Consider the following 12,994-nt stretch of genomic DNA (forward strand, 5'->3'; position numbering starts at 1 on the left):
TGATGGGTTAAAATCCAAAAACAATGACTATTTCTGTGTTGTTGTAGGTTTTTCGGGCTATATGGCCATGTTTTAGAACAGGGGCCCTCAAACTAAGGCCCGGGGGCCAGATATGGCCCTCCAAGATCATTTACCCAGCCCTCGCTCAGGGTCAACCTAAGTCTGGAACGACTTGAAAGTACACAACAACAACAACAACAACAATCCCATGTCATCAGCCAAAAGTAGGCCAACACTTCCCACTGAAATACTAATAAGTTTATATTTCTTAAATTGTTCGTCATTTTAATTATTGTATTGTTTTAAAGTGGGTTTTTTTGCACTTCAAATAAGATATGTGCAGTATGCATAGGAATTAATTCATTTTTTTTCAAATTATAATCTGGCCCTCCAACAGTTTTAGGGACTGTAGACTGGCCCTCTGTTTAAAAAGTTTGTGGATCCCTGTTCTAGAAGCATTATCTCCTGACGTTTTGCCTGCATCTATGGCAAGCATCCTCAGAGGTTGTGAGGTCAGACCTCAAATGCACAACATGCAGGCGAAACATCAGGAGAGAATGATTCTAGAACACGGCCATATAGCCCGAAAAACCTACAACAACCCAGTGATTCCAGCCATGAAAGCCTTCGACAATACAATGACTATTTCTAATAGTTATCATTACAAAATAGCTAACCCAGTCATCACCAAGTACCCAAGCTAGTCTATATAAATAAAAGTGTAATGATCGTTTGTGGTATTCACAGAACTCAAAAACCACTGGGGCAATTGGCACCAAATTTGGACACGATACACCTAACAACCCAATGTATGTCCTTCACTCAAAAAATTGATGTTGTCATTTAGGAGTTGTAGTTGCTGGGATTTATACTTCACCTACAATCAAAGAGCATTCTGAACCCCACCAACGATGGAATTGAACCAAACTTGGCACACAGTTCTCCCATGACCAACAGAAAATACTGGAAGGTTTTGGTGGGCAGTGTCCTTTGGTTTTGGAGTTGGAGTTCACCTACATCCAGAGATCACTGTGGACTCAAACAATAATGGATCTGGACCAAACTCAACACGAATACTCAATATGCCCAGATGTGAACACTGGTGGAGTTTGGGGGAAAATAGAATCTTGACATTTGGGAGTTGTAGTTGCTGGGATTTATAGTTCACCTACAATCACAGAGCATTCTGAACCACACCAACGATAGAATTGGGCCAAACCTCCCACACAGAACCCCCATGTGGGCCACAGCAACGCATGGCAGGGGACGGTTAGTTTTTAATAAAACACACAGACATTTTAAATATATAAGACTACACAGCTACATACTATCCATTACAATTAAACAACTATAACTAGTATCTACAAACTACCCTCTATCTGATAATGATTATGCCTTATTATTATTCTCCCAACAGTATTGCAACCACAATTCTACTTAAGGCAACCCTCTACGAATTCATGAATCCCAAAGTTGATAAATGCCCTCATAGTTGTGAAAAGGTCACAAACAGAGGGCAATCTTTCTTGAAGAGATTTCTTTTTAATCAACATAGTCTATTTGTCCATTTCTGCTATTTCACAGATCTTCACTCACGAATCACTTTAGTGATAGAAAAGTAGACACAAATAGACAGATCTGTAAAGCGTACTCAAGATTTCCCAATCCATTTCAGTTTCTTGGCCATAGATACATGATACGTACAAAACTGGAATTCTAAAGGCATACCATGACATTTGGGGAGAACATGATTTTCAAACAGACTAGCAAAGCTAAAAAGTGAACAAGTTGTCTCCGTGGATTTCGGCTCCTGAAACCTCTGGGGTTCTTAAGGTCTGCCGGGCATTGACAGTGTTGTAGTACACAGTGTTACATGAAGTTGTGGCTGCAGGTCATTTTCCCACTATGAGTATCAGACAACAGACCTAGCTACTGTTCAATAACAGTAATTCAACAAAATGAAAAGCTTTAGCAGGTATTACTGTGTGCTTACACATTGTCAAGCCTGCGAGCAGAAAAAATCTTTTACATGTTCTTGTCGATAATGACAAAAAATCTGTTTTCATTTGTGAAAGAGAAAAGACTTGCTGTGACAGATAAAGAGCTCTGGAAGCATAGGGTGTAAAATAATTTCAAAAAGCAGATCTTAAAAGATCCGATCCCATCTGAAAGTCTAAAAATGCCATAGTTTAACACTTATCTTTATAAGCCACAAAAGATGCATTTCTTGTGACTCTCAACGACTCCTCTTCAAAGAGAACTTACATGGTGGTAGTTTTTCCAGCTCCATTGTGACCCAGCAAGGAAGTGATGTTTCCTTCATAGAAATTCAGGCTGAGATTCTGAATCGCTGCTTTGGATTCATAGATCTTTGTTATCCCATGAAGAGAAACTCCCACTTTTAAGTTGGTAGGTTCAGGTTCAAGGTTAGAAGGTAGTGCACTCTGAGTGTCTGTAAAACAAGAAAACAGGAAAACCTATTCAATTATTTTTGAGATAGTAAGAAATTCCATTTGAGTTATTTGGACAGCTTTCAGCAAAAGAAAACAGACAGAATATTTTGCCTCACGTGCTTAGTTATATATATGTAACTAAGTGTTGTGATGAAGTCTTTGAGTAGTGATACTACTGAGAGTATTAGGAGGGGAAGAAAGACTACTTGTGAGCAAGACTCCGATGAGGAGCAACAGATAAAGCGGATCCGGGAAATACTTATGGAATCCAGTGATGATGACTCATTTGTGGGCTTTGCAGGGAATAATGGGTCTGAGACTGAGGAGAGTGGTATGGCAAGTTCAGAGGATGAAGAAATAGATTGGACTAAAGTACGGCAGGTTCAGGCCATCTGTGAAGAGCCCACAAGTAGTGATACATTTGTGGGTTTCTCTGGAGGAGAGGATTGGCACACTGGGGATCCAGTTGAATCTTGGAGAGTTATGGGTTTGGATAGAAAATGGAGAGACTGGAGAGATCGGCAAGGGGCCTCAGGTGGAAAGAAAAATGGTGGGGCGTTGTCTGATTCCAGTTCAGAGGAGGAATTGGGGCAAGGGGTTTCAGCTGCAAGGGGAGTTGGCAGGGCGTTGGCTAGTTCCAGCTCTGAGGAAGATTTGTAAATAAAAGTGGGGTTGGGAAATAGGGACTCTGCAGTCAGCAAGGAGTTGATGGGTGTCTGTTCTTGGGAGCTGTGTTTAGGAAGACGTGTTTGGGAAGACTTCTGTGAATGTAAGTTTAAGCCGGATTATCCACGGCTTTGGTGGGCTGGAACTGTGAGGGTTTTCTCTGGATTGCCTTGTGTTGATCTTTATGCATTAGCTGCTGAGCTGCTGTTCTCCATTTTGGCTTTGTGTAAGATCTGGACTGGATTTTCGTGTATGCTGACTTCTCCCTCTACAACCTGGATTGGATTCACTACGCTTGCTTCTTTGGGACGACGACTTCATTTTGGATTGACTTCATGGTGGATGACCTCGGTGTTTCTGACGACTCCTGTGTGCTGTGATGACCCTTTGTGCGCTGAGATGACCTTCGTTTGTTTTGAGTGCATTTTCTTGCTGTTTGCATAACTTTAAGTTTAAACTGGATTATATTCCAGTTTAATCTGGGTTATTTTCCAGGTCTTGTTTTTTGGCCCAATTGTGGGTAATTTTGTTTTACACCGAAGAACAACCGTTTTGAGCCTTTTTTCGTTATTTTTTGGCTCCTTTTTGATTGTTAACTAATAAACTGTACTTTAATTAATATTGGTCTGGTGCTTTAACGGGTCTGTCTTGCAACACTAAGGCTGGCTCTACACTGTGGAATAAATACAATTTGACAAGACTTAAACTGTGATGGCTCGATTAAATGGAATCCTGTTGTTTGCTTAGTTTGGCGAAGCACCAGCGCTTTTTGACAGTGAAGGCTAAAGACTTTGTGAAACTACAACTCCCACGATTCCATAGCATTCAGCCATGTCTAGAAATGGGGAGGGGGGGGGGTCTAAGACTAAATAATTTTCATTTCAGATATCTATAATGAAATAAGTCTCTCAGTTTTCAGACTTAATGGGATCTAGGCATGTGCGATCCTTGGTTCTAAAGTACTTACAAAACTAGCAGGCGCTGGTGCTTTGTTTCTAAACTGTTTCTAAAGTATTTCTAAAGTTTTTGGTGGTGAACATTTCAGAACTCTAACAAAACTTTCAAAATTTCACCACTGTTAGCTCACCAAATTTCAGAACGTTTGACTTATCCACTGATTTTTGGTGGATTTTCAATTTTTTTTATAAATTATTTTAAATAATACTGAAAATCTGTTCCTGGTTTGAAAATGTTATTTCCTGTTTCATTGTGTAGTCTTTACTCCAGAAACTTTATTTTTGAGGCAACAACTTTGTTAAACTTGTAGAGACTCAGCAAACCAAAATGTGCTATAGGGTGATTTCCCTTGCACAAAGACAAAGATTTTGCTGTGTAATAAATTTTAGCCATGTCAACCCTCCGGTTTAAGGAGCTCCATTGGCTGTCGTTCATTTTCCGGTCCCAATTCAAGGTGCAGGTACTTACCTACAAAGCCCTAAACGGTTCGGGACGCGCTTACCTGTGTAAGCAGGTCCCGCATCTCCGTATATGAACCCACACGATCTCTCCGATCATCTGGAGAGGCTCTGCTCACGATCCCACCTGCGTCGCAAGCGCGATTGATGAGGACAAGGGACAGGGCCTTCTCCGTGGTGGCCCCCCGACTCTGGAACTCTCTCCCCAAAGACATTAGACAAGCCCCAACGTTGGCAGTCTTTAGGAGGAGATTGAAGATGTGGTTGTTCCAGTGTGCCTTCCCAGAATAGGAAACTCCAAGCATCATGTCCCAAATGCACTTTACTAGAGATTTAAGATTGTCTGCACATCGCACCTATCTCCAAAAACCTATCCATTTCACCTGTCAGGTCCAGCATTTTTTAAATTTTTAATCATTACATTTGGCCCGGTATTAGTTTGAAATGCGTCATGGTGTTATTGTCTAATGTTTACTGCTAGATTTTTAACGTTTATTATTTTGTTTTATGAGTTTATGAGTTTATTTATTGTTGTATTTGTTATGCTCTTGTTTTATTGATGTGTTGGGCCTCGGCCTCTTGTAAGCCGCACCGAGTCCTTCGGGAGATGTTAGCGGGGTATAAATAAAGGTTTATTATTATTATTATCATTATTACGTTCTTATGACAGACCCAATTAGGAACTGCCACTTATAATGAAATTTTGCAAGTTTTGTTAGACTTATGAAATTTTCACCATGAAAACTTTAGAAACTCTTTAGAAACAAAGCACCCGCACCCCTTAGTTTTGTAAGTACTTTAGAACTATTTAGAACCATGGATTGCACATGCCTAATGGGATCCTTTCATTTTTACAATGGAGGTTAGACAATTACCGTATATACTCTAGTATAAGCCGACCCAAATATAAGCCGAGGCACTAATCTTATCACAAAAAACTGGGCAAACGTATTGACTCGAGTATAAGCCGAGGGTGGGAAATGCATCCACTATGGATCAATTTCAAAATAAAAATAGATACCAATAAAATTACATTAATTGAGGCATCAATAGGCTAAATGTTTCTGAATATTTACATAAAACTAATTTAAGATAAGATTATCCAACTCTCATTAAACCATTATTCTAACCTCCGTCAATGTAAATGTACTTATTATTAAAATAATAAATATAATAAAAATAATAGAGTAAAATAGTGAAAATGCAATAAAAACAGTAATAATAGAGTAAAATAATAAATGTAGTAATAATAGGGTAAAATACTGTAAATGTAATCATAATAATAATAATATTAAAAATGTAATAATAATAAGGTAAAATACTGTCAATGTAATAATAGAGAAAAATAATAAATAGAATAACAATAGAGAAAATAATGTAAATATAATAATAGAGTAAAATAATAAATGCAATAAAATAATACTAATAACAGAGTAAAATAATAAATAACCTTGACTCGAGTATAAGCCGAGGGGAGCTTTTTCAACCTAAAAAAGGGGCTGAAAAACTAGACTTACACTCGAGTATATACAGTACTTTTCTCATACTTAGAGTTGCCAAAATGTGCAACATAAATATCCCAAATGTAAGCAGACAACCGAAGAGGGTTTCAGTTTCACCTTTAAACTTTACCCTTCAACTTAAATAGATAAACATAATAATTTCAGCTAAGTGAACCAAGCAGAAATCTGGAATACATACACATCTTTTCAGGAAATTCTGGCTGCTTTCGGAAGAAAAAATCCGTGAAAAGATAGCCTTTGGTCTTTTCACTCCACAATGGGCTGTAACCATAGCACTCTGCCCAGTAAGATGGAAGGAGAGGAAAATACCATGGAGCTGCCATGCCGTATTTTCCTGTAATTATAAAAAGGAAGAAAACAAAAGTGAGCATTTTTAATGTTATTTTTGTTCAAAGGTTTCTTCTTCTATAACAGGTGAACTTCTTACTTAAACACTATTATTATAATTCCAGGCCCAAAGAATGTGGTAGTGTTGATGACTACGATCCCAAAATATTTTTGTCAAGTATTTTTTGCAGCTTCGATATGTGCAATTTTGTCTCCATATCGATATACTTAAGGTACTAGGTTCACATGGTCTTATACAATGGATAGCATATGAGTGGGAATCATGCTGCCCTATAGAGTCCCAACAGTCCAATTTGACATAGTTAAGGTGAGAAATGTTGGGAATCTGATGTCCACACCCCCACTAGGACATCAAAATAATAAGATAAATGCTGATGACAGAGCTAGCAAATATGCTATGGAGAGTTCACCCTTGCATATAAAATTAGAATGGGAATGTATGATCAGTCAGCACTGCAGTTCCACCAAAAATGATTATCCTGTCATAATAGTTTCGCCTGAGACATTTTTCCTTTCTAGAGATATTTTGACATTTTGAGTCAATTGGCTTTACAACTGTACTTTACTTCAACACTGAAAAAAGGGACAAAGTCCCCCAGTACTGGGTTGTTGTAGGTTTTTTTGGGCTGTATGGCCATGGTCTAGAGGCATTATCTCCTGACGTTTCGCCTGCATCTATGGCAAGCATCCTCAGAGGTAGTGAGGTCTGTTGGAACTAGGAAAAAGGGGTTTATATATCTGTGGAATGACCAGGGTGAGACAAAGGACTCTTGCCTGCTGGAGCTAGGTGTGAATGTTTCAACTGACCACTTTGATTAGCATACAATGGGCTGACTGTGCCTGGAGCAAACTTTTGTTGAGAGGTAATTAGAGGAAGCAGAGAGGAACAGAGAGGAAGCAGGCAGGGACATCTAATTACCTCTCAACAAAAGTTTGCTCCAGGCACAGTCAGCCCATTGTATGCTAATCAAGGTGGTCAGTTGAAACATTCACACCTAGCTCCAGCAGACAAGAGTCCTTTATGGTACATTATTTAAACTGTTATGTTTATTCATATCATGATCTGATCACCATGCTCAATATATCCCATATGCATGGGGGTATTGGGGCAATGATAGAAACGGTTTGCTAGGCTAGACCCTCTTTCACTCAGACCCCACCCCCCCCCACCCCCGAATCAAAATCCTGGCTACGGGCCTGACTACAGCACATATTCTTGTCCAAAATTTGTCCAGCTAACACAGATTTAATAGCTACATAATCCCTTTTTTCAATCCTGATCTGTTTTGTATTAACAACCTGATTGTATTAATAACCTGTTGGACCTACCTGGAAAAACCTTTCTAATATACCAGCCCAGAATTAAATATATAAAAGAGTCTATCAAAATTAGCCAGCACATCCAACCGAAATTAGTGTCGTCTCCTAGCATAGGTGATGCATACATATTATCCCATTGTAGACCTATCAAAAAAAAGGAAGAATACAAAAGATAATTATTGATTTTGATAATGGACCAGATTATATCTGAAAAACTCCATAGAAAGGACACATACCAATGCCCTGTTCTTCATAACGGGTTATATATTGGCTTGCATAGCTGAATGCTGTTGGAGACAACAGGCTCTGGAAAAGAAAAAAGAAGGGCTGTGTGTGGAACAAATCTATTGAAATACTTGGATAGAAATACCTAAATGAACACATGTAAACTATGCAGATTTCTGAGAAATACAGTAAAAATATGCAGCACCTTTCATCTAAGGATGAAAACATATTTAAATAAAGAAAGGTGTGTAACAGGAGGAAACAATTTCAAAGAGAGAGTGGCTACAAACAATGCTTTTATCTTCACTTGTCTCCTGAAAACAATGGGTTGGATTCAGGCCCATCCATGAATCATAGACTCATAGAATCAAAGAGTTGGAAGAGACCTCATGGGCCATCCAGTCCAACTCCCTGCCAAGAAGCAGGAATATTGCATTCAAATCACCCCCGACAGAATCAAAGAGTTGGAAGAGACCTCATGGGCCATCCAGCCAAGAAGCAGGAATATTGCATTCAAATCACCCCCGACAGATGGCCATCCAGCCTCTGTTTAAAAGCTTCCAAAGAAGGAGCCTCCACCACACTCCAGGGCAGAGAGTTCCACTGCTGAACAGCTCTCACAGTCAGGAAGTTCTTCCTCATGTTCAGATGGAATCTCCTTTCTTGTAGTTTGTAGTTTCTTGTTCTGCGTCCTAGTCTCCAGAGAAGCAGAAAACAAGCTTGCTCCCTCCTCCCTGTGGCTTCCTCTCACATATGGATTCTCAGTAACTGCATGACCCGTCTAGCCTGCAGTTGAGCCCATCCCATCCTATTCAGCAAGATCTCCCAATCTCCTATGAAGCATTTTCTGCAAGCTACGTAGGCCTGGGGCATTGTATCACTTCTGGCTTTTAGTCCAATCTTTCAAAAAACGAACGAAGACCCAATTCAATAATTTTAGCACCTTGAACTGCTCTACCATGTTCAGTCACTATTCAAGTCCCATGGCATGGAAACCACTACCCACCATTTTCTGTGGGAAGAAGTGGATAAAGAGGTCTCTCCCACCAGTACAAACTTAAATTAGGATCCAACCCAATGTGCTTTATTCTTTCTTCACTGTAACTCTGAAAGATGAGTTACAGTCAGAATGAGACTGGGGAAGCCATTGAGTAAGCATCAAAAATAATCCAGCATCCTACATCCAAATCAAACATCATCCTCCCACTATCTCGCTGGAACACCTCAGCAAGCGAGAGTCCAAAAGTGGCAGGCTCAAACCCAGAACCTCAATTAATGGCTGATACCAAATGAGAGACTCCCCCCTGGGCACACAGAAAACTGGGCGACTTGGAAGGTGCTGAACAGACTGCGCTCTGGTGCCACAAGATGCAGATCCAACCTTAAGAAATGGGGCTACAAAGTGGAATCCACGACATGCGAGTGTGGAGAAGAGCAAACTGCAGACCATCTACTGTAATGCAACCTTGCTGTTTTTAAATTGTTTTAAATTGTTTTTAAATTGTTGTTCGATTTTAGCCTGTTCTTGTAAGCCGCTCCGAGCCCCAGGGGAGTGGCGGCATATAAGTTTGAATAATAAATAAAATAAATAAATAAAACCTGAGCCCTGCTACATGCACAATGGGGGACCTTCTTATAGTAACACCAGAGGCACTCCAAGTGGGCAGCTACTGGTCAAAGGACATTTAATCAACTACCAAGCTTGCAAACCTTGTGTTTTGTTTGTTTGTTTGTTTGTTTGTTAAAAATGCAATACAACTGTTTGGTTTGCTCCTGACATGATAAATAAATCAATAAATAATCTCTCTGTCTTACCCTTTTTTGGGTAAGAATAAAGAAATAAAGGAGGATGGGACTGCTGTTTCTGTAGGAGAGACCCCATGAGGAAGAACTTCCTGACTGTGAGAGCCGTGGGAAGTGGAACTCTCTGCCCCGGAGTGTGGTGGAGGCTCCTTCTTTGGAAGCTTTTAAACAGAGGCTGGATGACCATCTGTCAGGGGTGCTTTGAATGCAATTTTCCTGCTTCTTGGCAGGGGGTTGGACTGGATGGCCCATGAAGTCTCTTCCAACTCTTTGATTCTTTGATTCTATGTGTATGGCTCCTCCCCATATGGTTGGACCACATCAATGCTTCTGCAAACATACAGGAGCAAGTATAATTGCCATTAGGAAATATGTTCCTTTCACTTTGATCATACTATTCTACTAAAGAGGAATCCTTTGATCCTTACAACAATTCCATGAGCCAGATTGGAGTGAAGGATGCTAGTTTAACTCAGGGTGCCTAGTCAATTTCACACTACTAAAGAATTAAAGTTGGGTTTCACGTTGACAAGCTATAACCATTAGGTCAGATTTGAACCTGAACATGTTTGAAAAAAGGAAATGAGGGTGGGAAGTGATGGCCTTTGATTCACAATCAACGCACTTACTCTTTCTTCAAGTGATAAAATGCCCAATCATCCAAAGACTTTATCACTACCCATGTCATTTGATTACTATGTCTGTCTTTTTTATTGTCCTCATCTGTCAGTATAACCACATACAGAAATTGTCTGATCTATTCTGTCGACACTTGAAAAGATTTTCAAAAACACCTTCCCCTCTTCATTTTTAGACATCATTTTTAGGTGCATGGTGAACAAAGATTACAGTGCTGGAGAGAACAATGGTGTTAATAACAAGAACACAGTTGAATAACAGAGGACTTGTATTGTAGGTACAGGCCCTGGTTCAGGCCCTGGCATTTCCAAAACAAAAACAACAACAACAATATTTAATGGCCTTTGTCAGAAACTCTGGATAGCTTCAGCCAATCAGTGGTTCCCAACCAGTGGTCCGCCAGATGCAGGCATGTAGCCGGGGGGGCTTGAGGGGTTTCAGCCCCCCACCCCGAAATTCTCAGGGTGGTCCGCGAGAAGGCCTTACTGGTACATTGTTTATACTGTTATGTTTATTCATATCATGATCTGATCACCATGCTCAATATATCCCCCCCCCTTTTTTTGTCGTGTCAGGAGTGTCCTGTTGTGAGAGAATTAACCGTCTGCAAGGACATTGCCCAGGGGACGCCCGGATGATTTTGATGTTTTATCATCCTTGTGGGAGGCTTCTCTCATGTCCCCGCATGAGGAGCTGGAGCTGATAGAGGGAGCTCATCCGCCTCTCCCTGGATTCGAACCTGCGACCTGTCGGTCTTTAGTCCTGCCGGCACAGGGGTTTAACCCACTACGCCACCGGGGGCTCCAATATATCCCATATGCATGGGGGTATTGGGGTACGATACAAAAGGTTTGCTAGGGTAGACCCTCTTTCACTCAGACTCAGCCCCCCCCCCCCCCGAATCAAACTCAGCTGCCCCCGAATGAAAATCCTGGCTACGGGCCTGGTCAGATGTTTTGGACATTAGCTCCCACAATGTCTAACAGTTGAAGTCCAAAAAAACTGGAGGACAAAAGATTGGTAACCATTCGTTTAAACCAGGGGTCCTCAAACTAAGGCCCGGGGGCCGGATACGGTCCTCCAAGGTCATTTACCCAACCCTCGCTCAGGGTCAACCTAAGTCTGGAACGACTTGAAAGTACACAATAACAATAACAATCCTATCTCATCAGCCAAAAGTAGGTCCACACTTCTCACTGAAATACTAATTAGTTTATATTTGTTAAATTGTTCTTCATTTTAATTATTGTATTGTTTTAAGTGGGTTGTTTTTTTTTTTTTGCACTACAAATAAGATATGTGCAGTGTGCATAGGAATTCATTCATATTTTTTTTCAAATTGTAATCCAGTCCTCCAACAGTTTGCGGGACTGTGACCTGGCTCTCTGTTTAAAAAGTTTGTGGACCCCTGGTTTAAACAAATTAACAAACTGACTTAGTATTGTATAAGATAGCTTTTTACATTGTTGTGAGACATTTCCTCAGTGGAAACATCCATGACAATTATAAACCAAGTCAAAAGATTGACCACAAAGTTGCAAAGGTCCCTTCACCCAGGATCTTAAAACAAGGAGAAATTTACCAGTAGACTCTTCACTGAGAAGCTCACGTGATTCTCAACAACAAGGAGGACCATGAAAGGGAAAAAGGTCAGGATGTAGACGAGGCAAGCAACCAAAGCAGCAATGTTAGTGTTGTTGAAGAAGACGCTGATGAGGTAGCACATGGCTATGATGGAGAAGCTGTAGTCCACAAGGTACAAGAACAAGATCACAACATTTATTTTGGGAAGGACATTTCCAACTTTGAGGATAATAACGAGAAAGGTGATAGTAATCAGGAGAAAAGTGGCACATTCGATGAACCAAGCAAAGAAGTGGCTGCTGGAATTGACACCCATCATCTTCATATACTGTAGAAAAAATAAATAAAAGAGATATATACTTAGATTAGCTTAAACATTCCTTATAATGTGCCGTGTGCCTCAAGCAAGTCAAGTTTGAAGACTGCCTTCTTTCCCTTACTAATTTCAATCTGTGAACTTTAATGTAATTTCCTATTTGTTTATCTTTCTTTTTCTTTTTATGAGAGAAAAACTAGTTTATATGTCTGCTCACATTTTTAAAGTGAACATTTAATGTTATTTTTCAAACTGTATATTTTTTCTTGCATGGTAAAATGTATATATATTTGCACTGGCAGACGTGAACATTATTAGACATATGTATTGTCGAAGGCTTTCATGGCCGGAATCACTGGGTTGTTGTAGGTTTTTTCGGGCTAAATGGCCATGTTCTAGAGGCATTTCTCCTGACGTTTCGCCTGCATCTATGGCAAGCATCCTCAGAAGTAGTGAGGTCTGTTGGAACTAGGAAAAAGGGTTTATATATCTGTGGAATGACCAGGGTGAGACAAAGGACTCTTGTCTGCTGGAGCTAGGTGTGAATGTTTCAAGGTGTTCAGTTGAAACATTCACACCTAGCTCCAGCAGACAAGAGTCCTTTGTCTCACCATGGTCATTCCACAGATATATAAACCCTATTTATTTATTTATTTATTTATTTATTTATTTATCTACTGCTCTTATATACCGCAATTCTCA

The 12,994-nt window shown here is 40.0% G+C and overlaps 1 protein-coding gene across 1 annotated transcript in view; it reads right to left on the reverse strand.

Moving 5' to 3' along the window:
- ABCA12 (ATP binding cassette subfamily A member 12) overlaps positions 1-12,994 on the reverse strand; it is a 214,919-nt gene that overhangs the window by 93,650 nt on the left and 108,275 nt on the right. Inside the window, exons 24-28 of the mRNA XM_067470388.1 lie at positions 11,975-12,304; positions 7,962-8,031; positions 7,735-7,869; positions 6,236-6,391; positions 2,266-2,452 (exon numbers count right to left, since the gene is read on the reverse strand). Coding sequence (XP_067326489.1) covers positions 2,266-2,452; positions 6,236-6,391; positions 7,735-7,869; positions 7,962-8,031; positions 11,975-12,304 — 878 coding nt within the window. The remainder of the gene's footprint in view (positions 1-2,265; positions 2,453-6,235; positions 6,392-7,734; positions 7,870-7,961; positions 8,032-11,974; positions 12,305-12,994) is intronic.

Source organism: Anolis sagrei, chromosome 1 (assembly GCF_037176765.1).
Source record: "Anolis sagrei isolate rAnoSag1 chromosome 1, rAnoSag1.mat, whole genome shotgun sequence".
NCBI lineage: Eukaryota > Metazoa > Chordata > Lepidosauria > Squamata > Dactyloidae > Anolis > Anolis sagrei.